At 45.4% G+C, this 27649-nt stretch overlaps 1 protein-coding gene across 6 annotated transcripts in view; it reads right to left on the bottom strand.

Annotated features, from left to right (window-relative positions):
* Window positions 1-1922: 1922 nt before the first annotated feature.
* LOC119956254 (EEF1A lysine methyltransferase 3-like) overlaps window positions 1923-27649 on the bottom strand; it is a 35753-nt gene continuing 10026 nt past the window's right edge. For all 6 annotated transcript variants that reach the window (XM_038783351.1, XM_038783313.1, XM_038783323.1 and 3 more), the window contains exons 2-4: window positions 19466-19760; window positions 15102-15213; window positions 1923-2893 (exon numbers count right to left, since the gene is read on the bottom strand). In XM_038783351.1, the coding sequence (XP_038639279.1) occupies window positions 2481-2893; window positions 15102-15213; window positions 19466-19636 (696 nt within the window). In that variant the 5' untranslated portion in view covers window positions 19637-19760 and the 3' untranslated portion in view covers window positions 1923-2480. The remainder of the gene's footprint in view (window positions 2894-15101; window positions 15214-19465; window positions 19761-27649) is intronic.

The following is a 27649-nucleotide window of genomic DNA, read 5'->3' as shown; positions in this document are numbered from 1 at the left end:
TGGCGAAAGCGGAAGGGAATCCCCCAGCGCGCGTGCGCCAGTGGTGACGTCAGCGGCAGCTGCCGCTGACGTCACCACCGGCGCATGCGCGAACCAGCGAAGTCCTTTCAGCCTGCCCCGGCGCCGTGCGGCGGGCATCAAAGGCCGTTGGTGCTGGTTTTGCCACCAGTCGGCATGGTGCCAACCACTCCAGCGCGGGCCTAGCCCCCAAAGGTGCGGAGAGGGGAGGCCCGATGCCGGAGTGGTTGGCGCCACTCCGCTACACCGGGACCCCCCACCCCGCCGGGTAGGGAAGAATCCCGCCCCAGATGTACTGCAAAGTCACGTTTTACGTCTGCGTAGACTCTTGACACGATTGTTCCTTCTTCATCGGTGACGGAGCACATTTCCTGATGCTCAACATTGGGAACTTCATTTCAATACCGTGTCATTATCAGGCCCCTACACCTGAATCATTCTCCCCATCCATGAGAAAATCCATCGACGGTGGCGTGACGGCAGAATGGGATGAATCGCGACTGGTCTCCCAAGGCATGCACCTGGCAAGCAGACCTCGCAGGGGAGCTCAGGTTAATGCAGAGTTGAGGCGGGGGATGGTCATGTCCAGGCAGTATCTGGCAGTGCCAGGGGGCAGTGGCAGGGGAGTTTTGGTGGGGAGTACCAGAAGGGTTCCAGGGTGAACTTCTTTGATCTAACTTCTCTGGAGCAGCCTGACATCCTGATCATTGGCTGTCTAAGTTGTTGGTGGGGCGGGTGGGTCAGAGGCTGCCCCACCAGCGATATGTCATGGAATTTGATAGTTGAAGGTTTTTCCCCCAATGTTCTGGACCATACAGCAGAGAAAGCCTCCATTGCTCTTGGCGCAGTTTTTCCTGGCCGTCAACGGCCTTTGCCAATTTCTGGGAGCATCTCACACCCCAACATTTAACAACCAAATGCAGATGATCCTTCCATCTGTACACACTTGGAGGCCAGGCTCCAAGCCATCATCTACCTTCACTGAGTTTTATGAGAGCATGGACATTATACTAAACATCCATCAACCTTCCCTCGCCACACAGCACTGAACCTGTACAGTACTTGGGAGCCTACTCTCAACAAAGACATACATCAACAGCAACACCGCCTCCAGTGTGCCAGTTCAGCCTATGGTTGCCTGTGGAGAGAATGTTCGATGACTAGAACCTCAGTCCTGGTACGAAGATCACGGTCTGGAGAGCAGTAGTGATACCCACCCTCGCAGGGGCTGAACACCTTGAGTTTCATCGCTGAGAGTAAGCTGAAGCACAGTGTCGACAATGAAAGGAACGCATGGCAACCGAGGCACTCACCCACCTGCTCCTTTAACCACCGTCTGCCCCACTTGTCATAGAGACTATAGGTTGTGCATTGGAATACTTAGACACCTGAGAATTCATTTTTAGTGTGGAAGCAAGTTATCCTTAACTCCGAGGGATCGCCTTAGAATCATGAAATGAAAATGAAAATCACTTATTGTCACGAGTAGGCTTCAATAAAGTTACTGTGAAAAGCCCCTAGTCGCCACATTCCGGCGCCTGTTCGGGAACGCTGGTACGGGAATTGAACCATGCTGCTGGCCTGCCTTGGTCTGCTTTTAAAGACAGCGATTTAGCCCAGTGTGCTAAACCAGCACACCCAGTTGGCTGAGATTTTGTGCTCAAGACTTGGCGTGGGATTTGAACCCCTGATCTTTTGATTCTGAGGGAGAGTACTATGCCCACAATTTCCTGATACATGTGTGAAAAGGTATTCACAAGGACTTTTGCCCATCATTATTTCTATAAACTTACATAACAACCAGAGAGAAGCTGCTTTGAGATTCAGCACAATGTAGAACAGGTTATATTACAATTGCACTCACTTTGGGATATTAGCAAATAAACAGAAGACAGTTTGCATAATTACATTGCTTAACAATCGTTTTATTTCATTCCAAGACACTCAAGTGTGATACATATTTTAACGTAACCATTAGACAAAATAAAATTTCACACCAAAATCACATTGGGACAGCATTAACTGGATTCAATACAGCTTAGACCGAATACTAATTCATTATTGCGATATTAATAGGAGCAGCCTAACATTAAAATGTAGTTTCAGAATTTTGGTAAAAGAAAATAAAGATTTGTTTTTATAGCCTTTCACAACCTAAGTGTATCCTTCAGGATCACAGCTGGAGGGAGTGCATTGCCCTTGATTAACAGCTGTGGTTAGGGTACCAACTTCCATGGGGGCAAAGGAGAACATTTAAAAAAAAGCAAGTTAAAACAGCAGCATGTTAAATCATTTTCAAATACATTTTTGAAAGGGGAGTGAACAAAGAAATGTTTTTTTTCTGAACAAAGTCCACATTAAGCAAAGGTCCATCGTGCTTATTTTGGCGGAGGGGCAGCTAAGAGCTGGCACGTGCATGATGGGCCAAATGGCTTCCTCCTGTGCTGGGCAGTTCTATGATTCTACATCAGCTGGTCATCTCTTCCCTTTGAACCCAACTTGCTAACCTTGTACACGTTAATATTTTTGTCCTCGACTCTGTGAACAAGTTGGCAATTGAAATGCTGAGGTAAAAGCTTCTCGTGGAAAGTAGTGGACTGGTTCCCTGTTCGTAATTTTGAAGCGAGGTAAATGATGGTTGGTTCGTTGGACAGATGTAGCAGAGTCTCTAACAGCAAAGGGTAGGCAAGAGAAGTATACACAATATCTGAACCCAAGATGAAGTCATAGTCGGCAGGGAACTTTATGTGGTCTTTACCCCAGGAAAGGGCACAGACCTTCGAACGATGTCTGAAGGTAGAGGGGATGTTGGTGGAGACATTATGTTCTATTTGACTCAATACATTCTCTTTGTCTGTCATAGTGACATCACCACCTGACAAAAGAGTGAAAAGATATTATCAATGCCCATTTATATGACAAGTCGATGACAAACCTGATCCTCAGTTTTGGTCACACAGTCAAAAAGGATATAGCCTACTACATAGGAGAGTAGCACTGTACATTGATTTTACTCAGACAAGGTCAGTTATACATAGGATTCTGAAGCGGAGCATCTGTCCCAGGCTGGCACTCTGGTCTGTCGGAATGACTAAAATATGTGCTGAAATCAAGCCATCACATTTCCGCCATGAAGGCTGGCCATAACCCAGCTTTGTAACTGAACCAAATGGAACATGATTTATCCAAACAAAGTCTATGTTAGTGTGACAAAAGTCAACCAGTCTGTAATACATAGCTGTGGATTATCCTTCTCGTCATAGAAAATAAATATATACTTAACATCAGGACAATCTACGTTGTCACAATTCTCCATAAAATATTGGTTATGTTGTTGAAAAGAGGTAAAAAAAAAATACAGAATCATTGGGAAAGAGCAGGCAAACTTGGTTGACTGGTTAGCCATTCAAAGAGCTGGCACCACCATAATGAGCCAAATTACCTCCTCCTGGAAAGTACTTGCCAATTCTCTCCAGTCCTGAAAAGACCCTGGTCAGAGGATCTGGCCAGTACTATCATATTATATTAGTGGCTTTCTGCTATCAAAATAAATTTACAGAATTTATTTTCTGATGGCAGCATTCAGTTATTGCTGCAATGCATTTTGGCTGCATGCAACATGGTACATTGTCTGCAAGTGATAATGTGGCAAAAGCCCTTATAACCACAGGATGTTTTTATTTTGGTGTATCTAATTACCCTGTTCAAAAAGTGCAGAGTAAAATTAACCAGGAAGGAATCTGTTCCTGTACTTGCCCTTGAAGTACTCAGGCACTCAAATGCATTCTTTAGAATTCAGCATTTTATTGTGTTATACAGCATTTGGAGACAACAATTCAAATATTCACACATTTAGTAACTTAATGCTTGTTCATTAGGATTCTTGAGATGAAATTCCTTGAGCCTGGCGGTGCATTAAAAAGCATAAAGAATAATTTACTAAAGTATTTTGTCCCCAGCTGTCCTTGTCACACTATATTTTTAAAATAGGTTGCAGTGTAGCATTACTGCAGGTGTTATTAATATCTACTGAGAGAACATTCCTGTAAAGCTGTGTTCAAGACAGCCAAAAGCATTTAAACTGCTCAAAGTAGTAAAGGGATTGCGCAAATCAATGTCGGTCATATATAAAAGGCACTTATATTCTCACAATGGCATCCAGTGATTTACTATAAACTGTATTTGATGTATGCATATATGTGTATCTATATATATGCATGCATATGTGTGCATATATTAATGACATGTATGTATGCTTATGCATGAGCGTATGTACATACCTGGCGTTTTCTGATTTATATATGTGTATGCATATTTGTGTGTGTATTTTAACATGTGTGCTTATGTATGTCTGCATGTGTGGTAGCTATGTTTCTGGTCGTTTGGGACAGAATTCACCAAAAGTATTTCCAGGTGTGGTCTCTGGCGGGAAACAAGGTGTGATTCCGGCCAGGTGGATTGGTCTGATCTGGATTGAAATCTCCCCACATTTAGAAATTATTTTGGAGACAGGGAAGATTTGTGCCGTGCGATGCGAAGAAGCCGGAAAGGGAGGAGCCTCCGAGATCGGGGCGCCTTTTGAAAGACCGGCGTAATCTCAGAAGAACCCTACTACATATCACTGGCAAGGCCACCCCCCACCCACCCATCGCTGGCAAGGCCGCTCCCAAAATCGCTGCCAAGGCCCCATCTCCCACAAGTGAATGACACACTGTTACGGGCTGTTTCAGGCCCACCCTCTTCCGGTCCCTCACCCCAGGCCCCACTTCAGGCCCCTCTCCTTGGCAGTGCCAATCTGGCACTGCCAGGGAGCAGCACTCAGGCAGAGCACCTGGTCTTTCTCGGAAGGACTTCAGAACAGAGGGAGCCCCAGCAGAAGCAAACACTCAGACAGAGCACCTGGTCTTTTGAGGAAGGACTTCAGAAAAAGAAACAGCCTCTTACAAAAGTGCAGTCAAAAACAACACCTGCTCGGGCTTCTGGTGGTGGCATGTAGAGGGAAAGTCGCACGTTGGGTGGCTCCTACCGAGGCTTGTTTTTAAGAGTTTTAATGCCCAGTCCCAGGGGCAAATTTTTAATGGTTGTGTGTAGGAAGGCAGATAATTTCGAAAAGTCAGAAGAAAGCTGCCTTGAAGAATGGAGCGAGTGAGGGTTCACCGTTGAGTAAAAGCGCCAGCCTGGGGGCTGGCAAGATGGCGGAGGCTGGGTCGCTGGGTGGGGCTGCACTGCTTACAGCGGAAAAGATGACCCAGGTGATGGTCTTGCAGTTGGAGAAACAGTTTGCGAAGCATATGGAGGTGCTGAGGAAGGAGATGACGGTGGTATTGAAGGTGTTGGTGGAGGAGGCAATTACCCCGCTGAGGATGGCTGTGTCAAAGGCATCGGCCGAGGTGCGGGAGCAGGGTGAGAAGATGAAGGGAGTGGAGAAAGCCATGTTGCAGCACAGCTATCAGCTCTCCTTGAAGGGGGATGAGGTGCGAAGGGTGGTGGAGGCCAACAAGGGGCTGCGAGCAAAGTTGGAGGATTTGGAAAACCGTTGCAGACGGCAGAATTTGAGGATTATGGGCCTACCTGAGGGTGTGGAGGACCTGAGGCCAACGGAGCATTTTGCCAACATGTTGGCAGAGTTGATGGGGCAGGGAGAGAAGCCCTCTCGGTATGAACTGGACCAAGCTCATCGGTAGCTAAGACCTAAGCCTAAGGTGAACGAGCCGCCATGGGCAGTGATTATCTGTTTTCACCGGTACCACATGAAGGAAAAGGTCCTGAATTGGGCAAGCAGAAGGCAGAGGTGCAGTAGGCTGGTGCTGATGTATGCATTTACCTGGACTCAACGGTGGAGCTGGCAAGGAGGCGAGCGGCTTTTGGCTGAATAAAGACGGCACTGTATAACAGTGGGGTGCGGTTTGGCATGGTGTACCCAGCGAATTTGAGGGTAACCGACAACGCCAGAGACTTCTATTTTGAAACGGCTGAGGCGTTTGTGAAGGCAGAAGGCTTTGAGCAGAAGTGAGGAAAGGGGAGCTGGGAGAGTGTATATATACAGTTTGGGTTTATATGTTTACTTCACGCTGTTATAGAGGTTAAGTTTTCTTGTTTTTTTGTGGTGACGTTTTTTTCTGAGATTTGTATGTTTATATGCGATATGTTGGGTTATGTTGGGTTGAGGGGGGTATGTTTTTCTGGATGTTTTCCTGGCACTGGATGGGGAGGAGGGGTGGGGGTTCCTGGGCAGGGGCCTTCGCACTAGTAAGCTTTAGTCAGCTGGTGAACGGAGGTATGGTGGGGGGAGAGGCTGCGGACATTGGAGCCTGGAGAGCAGATTTCGATGGGCATAGGTGGTGCGAAAATGAGGGGGATGGGATCGATACTGGGTGAGGCTTTTTCGAGAGTAAGTGGAGGGGGGATTCTGGGAGGGGGGGAGGGGAGGGGTTTGATATTAACAATGAATGGAGACAGGTCCAGTCCAGAGGGCAGGGCCCGGAGTTATGATAATGGTGGCTAGGAAGGGATGGGCGAGGGAAGAGACCCCCGGCTAGGTTAGTTACATGGAATGTGAGGAGGTTGGGAGGACCAGTGAAGAGGCCGAGGGTGCTTGCGCACCTGAAGAGTTTGAAGGCTGATGTTGCTCTGCCGCAGGAGACTCATTTCAGGATGAAGGATCAGTGAGGCTTAGGAAGGGCTGGGTTAGTCAGGTGTTTCACTTGAGGTTTGATGGCAGGACATGGTGTGGGTAGCGGTCTTGGTTAGTAAAAGGGTGAGGTTCCAAATAGAGAAAGTGGCGTAGTGGTGGCGGATCAGGGAGAAGGTATGTGATAGTGACAGGGGCCTGGAAGGGGAGGTTGGTGGCATTGGCAAGCGTGTATGGTCCTAACTGGGATGATGTATGGTTCGTGAGGAAGGTCTGTGAGGCCTTCCCCTTGGATTCACATGAGTTGATAGTGGGTGTAGACTGGAACTTGGTGCAGGAACCAATGTTGGACAGGTCGCGGCTGCGCTTGCTGGCCAAGTCCGGGGTGGGGAGGGGGGGGGGGGGGGGGGGGGGGGGTTGCGCAGGTGGGGGGGGGGGGGGGGGGTGCAGGCGTTGACTAGACTTATGGAGGAAATGGGAGGAGTGGAGCGAGAGTATTGGTTTTTCTCTTAGTCCATAAGGTCTGTTCGAGGGTAGATATCTTTGTGGTGGGGAAGGCGCTGTTGGATGGGTTAAGGGAATGTAATAACGGATCATGCACCACATTGGGTGGACATGGTCTTGGAGAAGGGGGCAGTGCAGAGGCCCCAGTGCAGTGGAGATTGGATGTGGGTTGTTGAGGAACTAAGGGTTTTGTGATAAGATTGGGAAGATAATTGAGGAATATGTGGGGTTTAATTGTACAGGGGAGGTTTCGCAGGCGGTGGTTTGGGAAGCCTTGAAGTGAGCCTTGGTAGTGAGCTGGGAGATGATATTGTTTAAGGCAAAGGTGGACAAAGAGGAGAGGATGGAGAGGCAAACGTTAATAGACAAGATGTTTGAGGTGGACAGGAGGTGTACAGAGGACATGGATCCAGCGCTTTTGGAGAAGAGGAAGGAGCTGCAAGCGAGCTTTGATCAGTTGTCCACAAGGAAGGCGGTGCACCAATTGAGGCAGGCGAGGGGAGCAGTCTATGAGTATGATGAGAAGGTGGGACGCATGCTGGAAGGCCAACCGCGGAGGAAGGCGGTAAGGGAAATTGTTCAGGTGTGCGATTAGTGAACCTGGACCAGATTAATAGGGTGTTTGAGGAGTTTTATGAGAAGTTGTATAGGTCGGAACCACCGAGGGAGGATCGGGGAATGCAGGAATTCCTGGATCGTTTGGAATACCCAAGGTTGGGGGAGGAGGATAGGGCCACATTGGAGGGGGCAATAGAGAAGTAGGAGATAAAAGAAGCGATTCGGAGGATGCAGTAGGGGAAGGTAGCAGGGCCAGATGGGTTTCCGGGGAGTACTGTAAGAAATTTTGGGAAAGGTCGGCGCCGCTGATGGTAGGTATGGTTGAGGAAACAATAGAGGAGGGGGTGTTACCTCAGACTTTGGGGTAGGCCTCAATCTCCTTGCTGCTAAAGAAGGATAAGGATCCAACAGAGAGTGGGTCGTACAGACCTATATCACTCTTGAATGTAATAATAATCGCTTATTGTCACAAGTAGGCTTCAATTAAGTTACTGTGAAAAGCCCCTAGTCGCCACATTCCGGCGCCTGTTCAGGAAGGCTGGTATGGGAATTGAACCCGCGCTGCTGTTCTTGCTCTGCATTACAAGTCAGCTGTTTAGCCCACTGTGCTAAACCAGCCTCTGTGGATGCAAAGGTATTGGCAAAGGTGTTGGTGGTTAGGTTGGAGGGGTTTACCGCCCAAAGATGATAGGGGAGGATCAGACGGGATTTGTGAAAGGGAGGCAGCTGTTTTTGAATATTAGGCGGGTACTAAATTTAGTTATGGCACCGGCAGAGGGGAGGGAGACAGGTGGTGGTTGCGCTGGACGCCGAAAAGACATTTGATCGGGTAGAGTGGGGTATTTGATGGCAGTGTTAGAGTGATTTGGGATTAGGTCATGATTTGTGGAGTCGGTCCCATTATTATTATATAGGGAGCCGAGGGCGAGTGTCCGCACAAATAGTACGAGTTTGGGGTACTTTGCTCTGCACCGGGGGATCAGGCAGGGATGTTGCCCCCCCTGTTATTTACGCTGGCGATCAAGCCTTGGCCACGCACTGAGGACATCGGGGGTGTGGAGGGGATAGTGCTGGGTGGGGGTGGGGGGGGGGGGGGGGTAGAACATAGGGCATCTTTATACGTGGGCATCTTTATACGTGGATGATTTGTTATTGTACATGTCGGAGCTAAGTGCATTGATGGGAGGTATATTGGAGCTGCTCCAAGTGTTTGGATTCTTTCGGGGTACAAGCTAAATTTGAACAAAAGCAAATTTTTTGTAGTGTCCTGACCAGAGATGGAGGCGGGGGCAGGGGTGGGGGGGCTGCCATTCCGTATGGTGGTGACCCACTTTAGATACCTCATGGTGCAGGTGACACGGGATTGGGGGAGGCTCCGTAGGTATAATCTTACTAGTCTGGTGGGGAGGGTAAAAGCGGACTTGGTAAAGTGGGAGGTGTGGTGATCCACCACTATATATATATATATATATATATGTGTGTGTGCCTGTATTAGGGGATGTACAGCAGTACCTGCTATTACAGGTTTGCCGGTAAGCCCCTGCTGGCTAGCTCCGCCCACAGGGAGCAGTATAAATATTCATGAGTTCTCATGAGCTGCCATTCTACAGCTGCAGTCGAAGGAATAACATCTCACGGTAATAAAGCCTCTCTTGTACCGATTCGAGTCTTTGTGTGCAATTGTTAGCGCATCAGGTGGGTCTGGCAGGTTGGCTGCAGGCGATTAAAATGAATGTGTTGCCGTGGTTTTTGTTTATTTTGCAGTGCCTTACGATCTTTTTGCCAAAAGCGTTTTTTAAGGAAGTGGAGAAGATGTTACCTTGCTTACCTTTGGGGGGTTGGGGGGGTGGCTAGGATTAGGAAGGTGCTATTGCAAGGAGGATGGCAGCCAGGGGGGTTGGGTCTCCTGAATCTACTATATTGGTATTGGGCAGTGAATGCTGAAAAGATGAGAAGCTGGGTTATAGGGGGGACTCCCAGTCGGTTAGAATGGAGGAAAGTCTGTGCAGGGGGTCAGGGGTTAAGGGCGTTGGCAACAGTGCCACTCCCGATGGCCTCGAGTAAATATTCAGGGAGTCCGGTGGTGGTGGCGACTTTGACGATCTGGAGACAAGTGAGGCAGTACTTTAAGTTGTGGACGGGATCAAGAAGATGCTGATTAGGGGAACCATAGGTTTGAACCAGGGAGGTGAGAAGGAAGTTTTCAGAGATGGGAGGAGAGGGCAGTTAGGGTATGAAAGGATTTATTTCTGGGGGGCCAGTTTGCGAGGCTGGAGGAGTTGGGGAAGATATATCAGCTGGGGCAGTGGGAGATGTTTAGATATCTGCAAGTCTGAGATTTCGCCAGGAAGGAGGTTCAGAGCTTCCCGAGTGGCGCTTGCCCCCACAGCCCCCACATTGTTGGAGGAGGTATTGATGGCAGGGGGAATGGAGAGGGGTGTGATGTCGGCGGGCGATTCTGGGGGAGGACAAGGTATCATTGGAGGGGATTAAGGTGAAGTGGAAGGAAGACTTGGGAGAGGGCATGCAGGATGGGTTGTGGCATGAGGTGCTCTGGATGGCGAATGCCTCAACCTCATGTGAGAGGTTGGGACTGGTACAATTGAAGGTGGTGTACACAGCGCACCTAACAAGGATGAGGATGAGCCGACTGTTTGAGGGGGTGGCAGTATCTCGAGGGTGGTGCACTTGAGCTTCGAACCAGGGCCCCTAGAAGCCATATTCGGGGTGTTGGAATAGCCAGGATTGGAAGCGGGTGCAGGGGTAGATGTCTTGGCCTTCGCCTTGCTGATTGACCGAAGGCGGTTTCTGTTGGGGTGGAGGTGGACTACTGTGCCCTGTGCCTCGGCGTGGTGGGGGGACCTGCTGGAGTTCTTAACAATCGAGAAAGTAAAGTTTGAGTTGAGGGGGAGGATGGAAGGTTTCTACAACTCGTGGGCCTTGTTTATCGTGCCCTTTCAAGAATTGGATGATAGCGATCATTAGGGGGGCGTTAGTTGGGTGGGGGGGGAGGGTTTGAGAGTATGTATGGGATGACCGTAGATTCTCTTTTTCCTTCTTGTATTGTATTTGAGATGTTGGGGGGGGGGGGGGGGGGGGGAGGCGGGGGTGGGGGGGGAGGTGTTGGGGATTTGCAGGATAACGGGATTGTTGGTCAGGGGCCTGCTATTATAGACTATCTGTTGTTGGGTGTATATTTGATGAAAATGTGAAAAACAAGGAGAATAAAAACATTTTTTTAAAAAAGAAACACCTCTTTCTAGGAAGCCATTCATAACAAAAAAAACAGCCTCTTGAAAAACACTGTGGTGAGAAACAACACTTGCTCAAAACAGGAAGCACTGCAGAGTTAATGGACCACGAAGAGCTATAAAAACACAATGAATCCCTCCATTGAAATAACCTCCACCTGGTAATCAAAAGGCTTGTAAAAGGTCATGGACGGTAAAATTGACCGTAAACAATGCAGTTCAAACATTTAGGCTTCTCTGCAAACACAACGGCTTGAAAAAGTTAAAAGGAATGAAATTGAACGTGTAAAAAGCACTTCAAAGATTTCCAACATGTCAAAGAGAGCACTTTTACCTTTGTCTGACTGATCATTGACATTGACATGCTAGGAGAGACATCAAAGGTTTGAAGGCTGCTGAGGGAAAACTTTTACCTTCATCTGTAAACCATTGCATTTGACATGCTGAAAGAGAGCTTAAAGGTTTTCAAGGCTATAGAGGGCAGACTTGGCATATGACTCGCATTTCACTCCTCTTACCTGCGCCCCTCCAGCCCAGCATAAGTCCCCCCTGTCCCACCTCCTCTGAAGGACCTCCCTCACTACACTGGAGGTAAGTGTAGGGAGGATACTTACCCCCTTTCTCCCCCACAATATCCCTGGCACCCGGTCCCCACTTTTAGGGACCAGTAGTGATTCGCACCCGCAAGACCTATCGCTGGTGGTGAACGCCAGGGGGCCACTACATTCAAAAATGAATGCAAATGAGTTGTGATCAGGTTCATGCCCTTTCTGGGTGAGACCCTGATCATGTCAGCTGGAGCGGGCCAGGAGAATGGGAAATTGCATTTCGTGCAAATCCTGTTTTGGGACTCTCCATCAATTCTCCCAATATAGCGGGATTTGCATTGGGCGCAATGTGGCATCATCCCCTTTGTCTCAATGTGGACATTGTGAGAAACCTGGATAACTCTTATTTGTTTTGCTAATCAATAAGAACTAACTTGCAGACTAATGACTGACTGTATACTTTTGTATTTTATGTGATTTTGCAATCCTCTGTCTTTTTAAATGACTTTCAAAACACTGCAAATTGGAGTTTTGACATGACAGTGTTTGCAATGAACTGTACATTAACTCTGTTTGTAATATGACCTGTTAGATTTTTATTGACCCCACAGGTTTTAAGAGGCACCAAAAGGTCAAAAGCTAAAACATCAACAGGAATTTAAGTTGAGTATGAAAACAGGTGGCCGGCTGTGTGAGAACTATAAGGTACTATACGGAGGACAAGCCCTCCGTATACACAGGATCTGCTCAGACAAGGAGGAGCGCAACAGACACCTACAGATGCTGAAAGATGCCCTCGTACGAACGGGATATGGCGCTCGACTCATTGATCGACAGTTCCACCGCGCCACAGCAAAAAACCGCACCGACCTCCTCAGAAGACAAACACGGGACACCACTGACAGAGTACCCTTCGTCGTCCAGTACTTTCCTGGGGCGGAGAAACTACGACATCTTCTTCGCAGCCTCCAACACATCATCAGCGAGGATGGACATCTTGCCAAGGTCATCCCCACACCCCCACTACTGGCCTTCAAACAACCGCGCAACCTCAAACAAACCATTGTTTGCAGCAAATTACCCAGCCTTCAGAACAGCAACCACAACACCACAAAACCCTGCCAGGGTAATCTCTGCAAGACATGCCAGATCATCGACATGGACACCACCATTACACGTGGAAACACCACCCACCAGGTACGCGGCGCATACTCGTGCGACTCGACCAATGTAGTCTACCTCATACGCTGCAGGAAAGGATGTCCCGAAGCGTGGTACATTGGCGAGACCATGCAGACACTGCGACAACGAATAAACGGGCATCGTGCGACTATCAACAGGCAGGACTGTTCCCTTCCAGTTGGGGAACACTTCAGCAGTCAAGGACATTCAGCCTCTGATCTCCGGGTCAGCATTCTACAAGGAGGCCTTCAGGAGACGCGACAACGCAAAATTGCTGAGCAAAAACTTATAGCTAAGTTCCGCACGCATGAATGCGGACTCAACCGGGATCTGGGATTCATGTCGCATTACATTCGGCCCCCACCAACAAGCCTGGACTTGCAGAGGCCTACCGACTGAACTGGCTTGGGACAATTCACACCTCTTTAACCTGGAGTTACCTCTCTCTCTGCATCTTTGATGATTTGATTGCCTGCAGGTGCTCGCATTCCGGGCATCCCTGACTGTGTCTATATAAACATTTCTGGAACAAGCCTTTCCATTCACCTGAAGAAGGAGCCGTGCTCCGAAAGCTCGTGTTTGAAACAAACCTGTTGGACTTTAACCTGGTGTTGTAAGACTTCTTACTGTGCTCACCCCAGTCCAACGCCGGCATCTCCACATCATAACTATAAGGTAAGCATCTTAGTGGAATTCCAGAAGACGTGTGAATAATCACATAGATCCTTTGGTTGGAGCCAGCATGTGGACTGAGAATCTTTTTCTGACCGCTGGTTTTCATAAATTCATCGTTCAGATGGATTTTAATGTTTTGCTTTTTTTGTGGACCTTCTAGTCCCCCATGTACTGTGAAGTGAAGCTGTGACATGGAATATGATACTGAGTATAAGACCATGCAATGTAGGAGCAGAAGTAGGCCTTTTGGCCCAATGAGTCTGCTCCGTCATTCAATGAGATCACGGCTCATCTGATATAATTCTCAACTTTTCTGCCTATCCCCATAACCCTTGATTCTGTTACTGATTAAAAATCTGGCTATATCATCCTTAAACATACTTAACGACCCAGCATTAACAGCTTTCTGCGGTAAAGAGTTCCACAGATTCACCACCTCTGAGAGAAGAAATTCCTCCACATCTCTGTCTTAAATGGGACATCCCTTACTCTGAGATTATGCCCTCTGGTCCTAGACTCTCCCACAAGAGGAAACATTCTCTCAGCATCTACCCTGTCAAGCCCCCTGCGAATCCTATATGTCTCAATAAGGTCGCCTCTCATTCTTCAAAACTCAAATGAGTACAGGCCCAACCCACTTAAGCTCCCCTCATTAGAAAATCCCTCCATACCCAGGATCAATTTAGTGAACCTTCTGTGGACTGCCCCCAATGCAGTATATCTTTCCTTAGATAAGGGTATCAAAACTGTTCACAGTATTCCAGGTGTGGTCTAACTCATGCCTTGTATCGTTTAATCAGGAATTCCCTATTTTTATAGTTTTGTAGTTTATAGTTTTATAATGCCATCCCAATTACCTGCTGAGCTTGCATGCTATTTGTGATATATGCACGAGGACCCCCAAATCCCTCTGTGCAGTTTTCTGCAGGCTTTCTCCATTTAAGTAATAGTCAGTTCCTTTATTCTTCCTACTAAATTGCATAACTTCACATTTTGCTACATTATGTTTCATCCACTAAGTTTTTGCCCACTCGCCTAACCTGTATATTCTTTGGGAAGAATTCTCCATTCATTCACAACAGCGGGATTCTCTGTTCCTGCTGCAGTGAATGGAGATTTGGTTGAGTGCCAAATTCTCCGTCCTCGCCAGCAAGTGTAGTGGGGCGGACTCGCAATGGAGAATCCCGTCCCTTGTGTCATCCTCACTACTTGCCTTTCTACTTATTTTTGTAAGAGACTTACAACACCAGGTTAAAGTCCAACCTGGTGTTGTAAGACTTCTTACTGTGCTCACCCCAGTCCAACGCCGGCATCTCCACATCATACTTCTTTTTGAAAACTTGGCAATAGTGCATTCACTTCCCTCGTCCATGTCATTGACACTGAAGGTGACATGGAAAGTGATGCTGTGAATGATAGGGAGTGTGATGCTGACTATGATACTGTCTGTGATCATTGAGTGCAGTATATTTGTCTCCTACTGACCTTACTTGAATGATGATGACTTCCCCTTTGTGAAACACCATAGATCCTTCTCTTTACATGGACTGCTGACATTCCTTCGGAACGGAGGAATGATTCTTTCGCACAAGTAGATGGATAACTTCCATCTGTATTGTTGTATTGTATTGTTGTGTGTGTGTTAAATATATACTTCTATATATTACCTCCTTTGTCATTTCACATATAATTGTCACATTAACAACATAAATTCACAGACACCCTTTAACTCACCCAGCAAAACAGCTAGAATACCCACAATTCCAGTTCCAGATCCAAGTTCAATCACCTTCCTCCCAGAAAAACTGATCTTCTCCTGCTCAAAGTATTGGCAAAGGACAAGAGCCTGGAAAAAAAAGTCCGACGCTCACGTCAGAATGAATTAGCTGAGAAACATGATGAAATGCATTTCAGTAATAATTGTGGAATCATAGAAGGTTTAGCACAGGAAGAGGCCACTCCGCCCATCATGTCTACACCAGCCAGAAAACAAGCCACCCAGCCTAATCCCACATTCGTGCATTTGGTCTGTAGCCCTGAAGGTTACAGCACTTGAGGTGCATATCCAGACACCTTTTAAATGAGTTAAGGGTTTCTGCCTCTACTTTCCTTTCAGGCATTGAGTTCCAGAACACCCACAAGCTTCAGGGTGAAAACATTTTTCCTCATCTCTCCTTTAATCTTTAGACCAATCAGTTTAAATTGATGTCCCCTAGTCACTGACTTCTGCTAAGGTAAATAGGCTTTTCTCATTCACTCTATCCGGGCCCCGCTTAATTTTGTACATTCAATCAAATCTCCCCTCCTATTCCTCTGCTCCAAAGAGAACAACCCCAGCCTATCCAATCTTTCCCCATTTTTCCAGTCCTGACAACATCCTAGTAAATCTCCTTTGCACCCTCTGTTGTGCAATTACATCCCTTCTTTAATGAAGTGATCAGAACAGCACAAAGTACCCAAGTCGTGACCTAACTAATGATTGACACAGTTCCAGCATAACCTCCCTGCTCTTATATTCTACACCTCAGCTAATAAAGGAAAGGAATCCATATGCCTTCTTAATCACCTTATTGACCTATCCTGCTACCTTCAGGGATCAGCAGACATTCACTCCAAGGTCCCTCATTTCCCCTACACCTCTCTATATTCTCACATTCATTGTGCATTCCTTTGCCTTCCCCAAATGGACCACCTCACACTTCTCGAAGTTGAATTCCATCTTGCCACTTTTCTGCTCACCTGACCAGCCCAGTTATATCTCCTGTAGCCTATATCTATCCTCTTCACTTTCAAGCATATGGCCAATTTTTGTGTTCTCTGTAAACTTCTTTGTTAATGCATACCAGGGAAAATAAGGACCTAGCACTGGGCACTGCGCAACTCGGCTGGAAACATCGTTCCAGGGGGTGGCACAGTGGCACAGGGACCACAGCGCCTGGGATCCAGGTTTGATTCTGGCCTTGGGTGACTGTCTTGTGTGGAGTTGCACATTCTCTCCGTGTCTGCATGGGTTTCTTCCAGGTGCTCCGGTTTCCTCCCACAGCCAAAGATGTGCAAGTTAGATGGATTGACCATGACCGATTTGTGGGGTTATGGGGATAGGATGGAGGAGTGGGTGCAGATATTGTGCTCTTTCAAAGGGCAGATTCGCTGTGCTAAATGGCTTCCTTCCCGTGCCACGTGCTAGCGAGACAAGGAATAGGGAGAGAGAGCAGTTGAACACGTGGCTACGCGGATGGTGCAGAAGGGAGGGTTTCACATATCTGGATAATTGTGGCTCATTCTGGGGTAGGTGGGGCCTCTACAAATGGGATGGTCTACACCTGGACCAGAGGGGTACCAATATCCTGAGGGGGAAATTTGCTAATGCTCTTCGGGAGGGTTTAAACTAATTCAGCAGGGGGTTGGGAACCTGAAATGTAGCTCCAGTATACAGGAGGTTGAGAGTAGTGAGGCCATGAGTAAGGTTTCAAAGTTGCAGGAGTGTACCGGCAGGCAGGAAGGTGGTTTAAAGTGTGTCTACTTCAATGCCAGGAGCATCCGGAATAAGGTGGGTGAACTTGCAGCATGAGTTGGTACCTGGGACTTCGATGTTGTGGCCATTTCGGAGACATGGATAAAGCAGGGAAAGGAATGGTTATTGCAGGTTCCGGGATTTAGATATTTCAGTAAGCTCAGGGGAGGTGGTAAAAGAGGGGGAGGGGTGGCATTGTTAGTCAAGGATAGTATTACGGTGGCAGAAAGGACGTTTGATGAGGACTCGTCTACTGAGGTAGTATGGGCTGAGGTTAGAAACAGGAAAGGAGAGGTCACCCTGTTGGCAGTTTTTTATAGGCCTCCGAAAAGTTCCAGAGATGTAGAGGAAAGGATTGCAAAGATGATTCTGGATAGGAGCGAAAGTTACAGGGTAGTTGTTATGGGGGACTTTAACTTTCCAAATATTGACTGGAAATGCTATAGTTGACTGGAAACGCTACAGGATGTTGCCTGGTATGGAGGGAAGATCTTACGAGGGAAGGCTGAGGGACCTAAGGCTGTTTTTGTTGGAGAGGTGGTGGTTAAGAGGTGACTTAATTGAGGCATACAAGATGATCAGAGGATTAGATAGGGTGGACAGTGAGAGCCTTTTTCCTCGGATGGTGATGTCTAGCATGAGGGGACGAAGCTTTAAATTGAGGGGAGATAGATACAGGACAGATGTCAGAGGTAGGTTCTTTACTCAGAGAGTAGTAAGGGCGTGGAATGCCCTGCCTGCAACAATACTGGACTCGCCAACATTAAGGGCATTTAAATGGTCATTGGATAAATATATGGATGATAAGGGAATAGTGTAGATGGGCTTTAGAGTGGTTTCACAGGTTGGCGCAACATCGAGGGCTGAAGGGCCTGTACTGCGCTGTAATGTTCTATGTTCTATGTTCTGGACTTCAGGGATTCTAAGTTTGCATAAACACCCGCCCACAATTACTCTTTGTTTTCTGCCACAGTATCAATTTTCTATCCAGCTCACTGCATTCCTTTGCATCCATGGGCTTTTTCTTTTAAGCCAAGAGTAGGGGGAAGGAGGGTGGGATGATGGGAACATTGCAGAAAGTAAAGAAGCTAGTGATGGCAGCTGTTTTTATCCTGTCATAAGCCCACCCTTCCTCGTTGATTGAGAGCATCACATAGTCAAGCCAACTGAAGAAACCATTGACATTGCTGGATTGAAGAGGGGAGGAAGCAATGCACAGGAGGAGAGTGTCTGAAAGTCAGAGAAGTTCACAGGGCAGTTTTAGCGTTAAAGTGGTTGTACAGGAGTGCTGTGATTATGGGATTTAAACACTAGAACCAGGACCCCGTGGCAATTGGTGGGGTAGATGTTGGGGTGAGAATGTGGTGGTGGTTGCTGTCTGTCATCAATGTAGATGCATGTAGACGGGAAGGATGGATGAATAAGTTATGACATGAGCAGCAGAGTTGTAGATGAGTTGAGATTTCTGGAGGTTCAGAGGTGTGCAAGGAAAGGATTGAAGTAATTGAACCGGAAGGTGACTAAGGCACATGTGAGGATCAGGTGCAAGATGGGTGATGTTTTATGTGAGTGACTGAAAATCTTTGTGATTGAAAGGGTATGGGGGTTGGGAAGTGGCTGGTTCAGCCTGGCCAATGGCCTGATAATGAGCTGAAGTCAACAAGGAGGGTGCAGAATCTATGATGGATCAACGATCTTCCCAATGTCTGGCTAGAGCAAGCTAAGACTGGTTTTTTTTCAAGATTGGTAGAATTATAGTTGTCTTGATAAGTAAAGAGCTGGTGCTTGAAGAGGCGATCCATTTATATTGTCACAAAAGACCTTGAGGACTATAAATTCTGTTCTTGGTTTGTACCAAATTGCATTATCTCAGGTGTGGTGGCACCAGAAGTGATACATTTCTCCTGAGCACCCCCCTGGCTGGTGAAAGGAAATTAGTCAGGTCTCCCATAGTTAAAGCAGTGACTGATTCAGCAACATAAACATAACAAGGGGTTTAGTCATAAAATGAGGTCAGTCAGTTATACAGTGTTTCCTGATTTTATGCATGTGTCTAAAGTGTAGTAGATATCTGTAACTCTTTCCCCAGAAGTGTGTAGATATTGGTTTAATTGAAATATCAAAATACTGAATTCATAGATTCTCTTCGGATACAAAGAGATTTGGAGGAAAATTGGGTAAATGGAGTTAAGCTATTGGGATCAGCTACAATCTAATAGCATGGAAACAGGCTTGAGTGGCTGAACTCACTTACTCCTGTTTATATGTCCCTTTAATGTAATCATGTGTGAAAACGAATAAATTAGCTGTAGTGCATGTGCAATCTCCTACAGAAATTTGAATATAACAAAAACACAAGACAAGATACAAACAAGAGCTTATCTGTCCCCAATATACTGTGTGAAATAATACCAAGCTCCTACTCTCTACCACACAAAACGACAAATCCATTGCAATGGTAAAACATAGAAACACAGAAAGATGTTTTATAAATAAAAGAAATGTTCTTATTAACATCTGAATCATGGCAGAATAACTTTTTCCTGCCCAATCAATGGACTGGCATCGAGGCCAAGTGACTTACAGATTCCCAGATAGAAGCGGAGAATCCCAAATCGCCACCAAAATATCGAGCGATGTTTAAAGGGTGTCCGCAGAATTCGAACTGCTTTTCGCATATAAAAGGATGTGGTAAAAGCCAGTCAATCGTGGTGGATGAGGTACTAGAATTCGCCTGATTCAGGGTACTCTCCATCTTTGCCAGCTTTTCCTTGAAACTTCCGTGATTGCTGATGGTTATTTTCCGATCAGCGGAGAGATTTTGGCCTGTTGCCTGATTCTGGTCTGAATCAGTTGATGTTCCACTTGTACGAGCTTGCCTAATTGAAAAATCATGAACTCTTTACAGACAACATTGTTTGGCAGGAAAATACCAGCTTGTTCATCAATCCTGCTCCTCCCCGCTAACTTCCACAAACCCCACCACCCATCCATGAAATGTGGAAAATCATGGTCAATCACATCCTAACACAGTACCCCGGCCTGTCATAATCCCTCTGGCAGTAGTTTGCATCTCCTTGGAGAAGCAAAAAAGCAGAGAAATAATCTGGCCAAATGACAGATGAATATGTTGGAAAAATTGCCCTCCAACATCCCCTTCCCCCCTGCCTGATGATCAAAATCAGTTTAGCAGATTATCATAGATTATCATAGAATTTACAGTGCAGAAGGAGGCCATTTGGCCCATCAAGTCTGTACCTGCTCTTGGAAAGAGCACCCTACCCAAGGTCAACACCTCCACCCTATCCCCATACCCCAGTAACCCCACCCAACACTAAGGGCAATTTTGGACACTAAGGGCAATTTATCATGGCCAATTCACCTAACCTGCACATCTTTGGACTGTGGGAGGAAACCGGAGCACCCGGAGGAAACCCACGCACACACGGGCAGGATGTGCAGACTCCGCACAGACAGTGACCCAAGCCGGAATCGAACCCTTATCACTTAGATCACTTAGAGTAAGTATTATCTACAGGCAGCTTAAGTCAAATTCAATATGAAAAGCTTCCTACCCTAATTAACAATGAATCCACCAGCCTCCTAAAGCATGCAGGAAATAATCACCCAGTACATCCGCTTCAAATGCATTCCAGAGGCTTACTACCCAAGAGGGAAATGGAAAACACCTAACACTCATGCATTCCCACTCTTACATAGTTCAAAACTGATTTCTCCTACCCATGAAACTGAAATTATTTATTAATAGGCATACTACCCAGTTTGTTAATAGTTTTATCGGCCTGTTCCAGGACAGGCAGTTTTATCAAGATCATTGGGCCTATCTGACGAGCTAAGTTTCTTTAAAATAAGAATCATTCCTGTAGATCTCCTCTCCTTTTCCCAAGCCACGATGTCACCAAATCTAACCAAAGTAATGAAAAAATGTTGTTCTTTGATTTATACTGTAATGTTCTATTGATGTACCCAAATACATAGCTATACAATTCCATAGATTACCTACAGTACAGGAGGATGCCATTCAGCCCATTGAATCTGTATCAATCCTCTAAAAGAGCATCCTACCTAGACCCACTCCCCCAATCTATCCTTCTAACCCCTCCTAACCAGCATATTCTCGAACACTAACGAACAATTTTAGCATGGCCAATCCACCTAGCCTGCACATATTTATACTGTGAAAGGGAACCCACGCAAACACAGGGAGAATGTGCATACTCGACACAGAAAGTCACCTAAGGCCCCAGTTGAACCCAGGGCTCTGGCGCAGTGAAGCAGCAATGCTAACTGCTGTGCCACCGCACTGCCCATTTTGATTGTAAATTGTTTGTGTACACTAACACCTTTTTTCTCGCTTTCAGTGATATTCCCTCAAAATTATAACATGTATTCTGTGTTGGCCCTATTAACTATTCAACAATATGTTTAATGAAATTATATGCCATTTGCCAATGTGTGGCTTGCTCTCCAACGACGACTAAATCTTTTTGCTTATGATTTTGTTCCTTTACCATCTTAACCCTTGCAGAGGGCAGCACGGTAGCATAAGTGGATAGCACTGTGGCTTCACAGCGCCAGGGTCCCAGGTTCAATTCCCTGCTGGGTCACTGTCTGTGCGGAGTCTGCACGTTCTCCCCGTGTCTGCGTGGGTTTCATCCCGGTGCTCCGGTTTCCTCCCACAGTCCAAAGATGTACAGGTTAAGTGGATTGGCCATGATAAATTGCCCTTCGTGACCAAAAAGGTTAGGAGGGGATAGGGTAGGTTATGGGGATTGGGTGGAAGTGGGTCGGTGCAGACTTGATGGGCCGAATGGCCTCCTTCTGCACTGTATCTTCTATGTAAGAGCTTCTATTTTATTTGTTTTATTTAAAGTCTGTATAATACCTAGATCAAGACTCACAACATAATGCACATTATGCTTAGTTAACCAATAATCATAACTACAACTATTTATGAAAATAACAATTTATAAAAGGTACTTTGGGATTTTCTGGCAGCCTTTCAACATAATAAAGATAAGTGTTACTTAAATTCACAGTCTCTGCAGTTTTTCCAATTAGAGCTTAACAGTTAGTTAGAAATTATACATTTTGTATGGATATAGTTTCAAATTTTAAATAGTCTATTTACGGCTAAATAAGATGAATTTTACAATATGTAGCCAAAGGGTCATATTTGGAGTGCTAGCTGTCATAATATACACACAAGTATATGATGGTGCACAGACAGGCATTGATTGACACACAGAATGACCAATGAACACACAGAACACAGCAGCCAATCACCAGACAGGACACGACCACTATAAAGCCAGAGGGCACTAGTTTTCCCGCTCTCTTGGGATCCAGCCTCTGAGACAGACAGAGTCCGTGAGCAACAACTAGAACACACACTATGTGATAGTAAGATAGTCTGGTCAGGTTAGCCTCAGGTCTCCAGTCAACTCAGCATAGTGTCAACTCACAGTTAAAGTATGTATGATAGTTAATAGTTCAATAAAATCGAGTTGCATTTCTTCAGGTGTTGGAAACCTGTCTCTCTGACTGCTGCAGTAAACACAGTCCTCGCAGACTCAGCTTACCCAACACATCACTAGCCTTGTAGCATTATCTGTAAGAAACCAGACTATTAGGTATACAATGAGAATAATGGTCAAGTACTGAGCTAAAGCTGCTGACTGGATAACAAAATATTTTTGGTTTTGAGCAGCCATTTTTGGTCTGCGTTCATAGAATCCCTACAGTGCAGAAGGAGGCCATATAGCCTTTCGAGTCTGCACTGACCCTCTGAAAGGGCAGCCTACCTCGGGTCAGGCCTGCACCTTATCCCCATAACCCATTAGCCCCACCTATCTATTTGTACATGAAGGGGCAATTTAGCAAGGCCAATCCACCTAACTTGCACATCTTTGGACGGTGGGAGGAAACCAGAGCACCCAGAGGACACCCAGGCTGACAAGAGGAGAAGAGCAAACGCCACACAGACAGTGACCCAAGACCGGAATTGAACCCGGATCCCTGGCACTGTGAGGCAGCAGTGCTAGCCACCATGCCACCCCAATTTCATGGAGTAAATACCATATGAAACTATGGGATTACCAGGTTGCTCAGAATCAACTGATGAAGTAATAAACTTCAATGTGAGAAAGAAAAGCCAGCAGAGGAAACAAGAGAAGAACTAAAGGCACAAAGAATGAGAGTCGAAAGGTCATAAAGGAGAATTAGAGGGTCCAACAGGAGTAAAGTAGCAACACAAGGAGAATCAGGGATTGCAAAAAATGAATCGAAAGATTCAACATGCAATCGGAGTTTTCAATCAGAGAATTAGAGGCTCAAAAAGGGAAAACAGAGGCTCATAAAGAAGAATCGGAGACTGCAAAGGAGAATGAATGAGTCCAAGAGGAGAAATGGACTGAAAAAGAATCACAAACAGGAAAAGAAACAAAAACAAAAGTGCTAAATCTGACTAGAAAGATCCAAAAGGACATTCAGGAGGCAGAAAAGCAACATTCAGAAGCAGCAAAAGTAGAATCGGATTGGACAAGAATCAAAGGCAGGGAAACCAGAATTAGAAACATTAGAACCAAAAAACGTATGTTCCAAAAGGACAATCAGGGGCAGCAGAAGGAGAGTTAGTAGCAGTAGGAGAAAAGGATGCATTAATAAGACAAACAGAAGGAGCAAAGATGAAGCAAGGAGTCACAATCTGTGATAGAAAAGCAAAAATCAGAAGCAGCAAATGAAGAAGCAGAGATTCCAAAAAGTAGACTCAAAGGGAGTAAAAGGGGAAGAAGAGGGTCCGAAAAGAGAACAGGAGGCATCAAAAGGGGAGTTAGAATCAGTAAAGAAAGAAAGGGAGGAAGCAAATCAAGAACCAAAGGTTTTAATGGGTGCACCACAGGCAGGAAAAGGACAATTAAGCGCTCGAAAATGTGTCAAATGCTGCAATGGAAAAAACAGGTGGCGAGATTTTAATGGACTCAAACCCACTCACTCACAGAGTTGAAATTAGACCCAGAGTGTCCAAAAGAAGGAGAATCAAATGGACAAGTGGCAACAGGTAAAGGAGAACAAGGACCCAAAAATATACAGATGGAACAATTAAAAATGTCTGAGAGCAAGAATATTTGTTAAAAAATTGCAAGTAACTGAATTGTAGAATAGAGGCATATGGAAAAGAGTGGTAGAGGATTAGTTATTATCTGTTATGTGCAGTTATGTTAAGGTGCAGTTACTGTTGAAAAAGTGCAAAAGAGAGCCATGGAACGATGGTTTTGTACTGATGCACAAAATGTCTGTTAAAATGATAATTGTCCACCATACCATATTGCCTTTTATTTGTGTTTGTTTCAAAGGCATCTGTAATAACAAATTGGTTATTGGAATACTGCTGGGGTTCAGAGTGAATTGAAATCAGTTTTAATCTCTTCAAAAGGACCCTGTTGAACCTGACACCCAGTGTTGAACTTCCAGTTATCTGTGAGATCTTGTATGATCTATTACAGAAATGTTTGAAACATTCTTGAAATAGTTAGACTGCTTGTCTGACATCTCATAATTGATGAGCAGATATTTTCTGTAACTAAATATTGAGAACAATGAAACCATTGCCTTGAGCTCTCAAAACAATCTCCTAATTATTATAAAATCTGCTTCATCCGTCAACCCTGTTCTCACTGTTTTTCTTCACTCCCAATTAAGTGAATTAAATATTCATCCTTGATTTCCTCACGCCGCCAAGGTCCCAGGTTCGATCCCGGCCCTGGGTCACTGTCCATGTGGAGTTTGCACATTCTCCGTGTTTGCGTGGGTTTCATCCCCACAATCCAAAGATGTACAGTGTATGTGGATTGGCCACTCTAAGTTGCCCCTTAATTGGAAAAAATGAATTGAGTGCTCTAAATTAATTTTGTTTTAATCTCTGTAATCTCCTTCAACAGCACACTCTCAGATATCCAAATTCCTCTAATTCTGTCCTCTTCTGCACCTCCAATTTTAACGCCTCCACCATTGGTGGCTGTGTGTTTAACTACCTGGGCCTCTCAAACTCTTTACTTTGCTTTCCTCATTAAAGACACCCTTTATAACCTACCTCTGACAGAATAGTTAACCATCTACCCATCTATCTCCTTATGTCACTTGATTTCATTTTTTAAATTAAAAATTGAAGTGTAAAGATCATTTTATTATGTTTAAAGGTGATACAAAATGAGCAGCACGCTGTGCAGTGGTTAGCAATGCTGCCTTACTGCACCGAGGTCCCAGGTTCAATCGTGGCTCTGGGTCACTGTCTGTGTGGAGTTTGCATGTTCTCCCCGTGTTTACACCCCCACAGCCCAAAGATGTGCAGGGTAGGTGGACTCTCCACACTACATTGCCCCTTAATTGGAAAACATGAATTTAGTACACTAAATTAAAAAATTGTTTTTTGCCACAGAGCAGAAAAATGAATATTTGTCTACAATGCTGATGTAATTAAATGACCTGACTGAATAATGCACCTGTGACCATTTCACATGATAGAATGTATTCTTCCTGCATTATTACACCCAATAACTGTCATGGATCAATCTGATTATCCATTGGAGGTGAAATTCATAAGCTAGCATTACATTCATCATCTCTATTTAAGCCAGAGGTTTTTTTTATTGTTAAGTCAGTTAATAGTTTAATAAATAGAGACACAACAGGACACTCAGTCCCATGAAGTGCCCATCCTGTTCATTGTGGGAACATAAAGCCAATACTTGTAACCTAGCAACCACATGTGCAGGAAGTGTTATTAGCTGGCTAGAGCTATCATTACTAAATGAGTACTTGGTACCTGTCTCAACCAAGAAAGAACATGTTGCGCAAATCGTGGTGAAAGAGGATGTGGTTGAGGCACTGAATGGGCTACACAATTGATGGCAAGATGTTAGAAAGGCTGGCTGTACTTAAAACTTGTTAAGTCAGGAGGGCCAGAGCAGATACATCTGAGGATTTATTAAAATAAATTTAGAGTACCCAATTATTTTTTCCAATTAAGGGGCAATTTAGTGTGGCCAATCCACCTATCCTGCACATTTTTTGGGTTGTGGGGGGTGAAACCCACACAAACACGGGGAGAACGTTCAAACTCTACACAGACAGTGACCCAGGGCCGGGATTCGAACCTGGGTCTTCAGCGCCGTAGGCAGCAATGCTAACCACTGTGACACCGTGCTGCCCCATATCTGAGGATATTGAGGATATGGAGTGAAGTAGCGATAGAAGTTGCAGAGACACTGGTCAAATCCTGTTTGATACAGTGGTGCTGCCAAAGGCCTGGACGTATGTTGATGTTATACCACTTTTGTTTTAAAAGGATAAGCCCCCCATGTGTAGTTGATTTAACTTCAGTAGTGGACAGTTTTTTAGAAATGAAAATGGAACACAAAATGAATAATCACTTGAACAAATGTGGATTAAAGAAAAACAGTATGTATTTGTTAAAGGCAAATCATGTTGAACTAACTTGATGCATTTTTGATGGGGTAACTGAGTTTTGATTAGTGTAATGCAGTTGAAATAAAGTGAAATGAAAATCGCTTATTGTCACAAGCAGGCTTCAAATGAAGTTACTGTGAAAAGCCCCTAGTCGCCACATTCCGGCACCTGTTCGGGGAGGCTGTTACAGAAATTGAACTGTGCTGCTGGCTTGCCTTGGTCTGCTTTCAAAGCCAGCCATGAACTCCAAAAGACATTTTATAAAGCACCACATAAAAGGCAAGTCACTGATGTTAAATTCCAAGGAATAAAAGAGTCAATGGCAGATGAAGTTGGCTGATTGACAGAAAACAGAGTAGTGTTGAACAGTTTTCTTTTTGATTAGGTGGTATACCAAGGTCACTATTAGGACCACTACTTTTCTCTATCCACATGAATGACCTAGACGTGTACATGGAGGTTGGTTATCTCAGTTGGCTGGGAGGCTAATTAGTGATGCGGAGCGACGCCAACAGCACGGGTTCAATTCCCATACCAGCTAATGTTATCCATGAAGGCCCTGCCTTCTCAACCTTGCCCTTGCCCCAGGCGTGGTGACCCTCAGGTTAAATCATCACCAGTCAGCTTTCTTTCAAAAGGGTAGGAGCAGCCTCTGGTCCTGCAGGAAATGGTGACTTAAAAACAAGGAGGTCAGTTTCAAAATTTCCATTGATAGAACATCCAGAACCAGATTTACAATGACTGACAATGTCAGTTGTGTTTTTTCTGGTGTCAACCAAGTTTCAACTTGAGCCAGCTATTGATTCAATAGTTACTTTGTTTGGAAATACTAAACTCTAAGATTCGGATACTCGGCTTAAAGATGCTCCATTCTCCCTATTGTTGCGCACCTCTCTGCCTTCTCCAAATTTCCAACCTCTTTAAGTTCCCTAATTGGGGCATGTTTTAACACTCCCAATTTTTCCAGAGTAAAAACTCAGAACATCTTCATCGGCCAGTGTTGCACTTTCATCCACTGTGCCCCACCATCGCCCTATGTAACTGTTAATCCCAAAACATGTTTCTGCTTGGGTTTCTTCTTCGAAAATGTTTTGCTGAGATCTTGTCGTTTTTTGGTCGGTGGGCATAGCAAAGACAGACCCTTAACTGAAGATCTCGATCCAATTTGGTTTCTTTACGCACATTCTCAGCATTGCGTCGAATGTTGTCCGACCCATCAATGTTGTTCCTACAATGTAAGCACTTGCCCGAGTTTCCTCTATGGAATATGGATGCAGAT

Source organism: Scyliorhinus canicula, chromosome 2, assembly GCF_902713615.1.
Source record: "Scyliorhinus canicula chromosome 2, sScyCan1.1, whole genome shotgun sequence".
NCBI lineage: Eukaryota > Metazoa > Chordata > Chondrichthyes > Carcharhiniformes > Scyliorhinidae > Scyliorhinus > Scyliorhinus canicula.
This window is presented reverse-complemented; position numbering and strand designations above follow the sequence as displayed.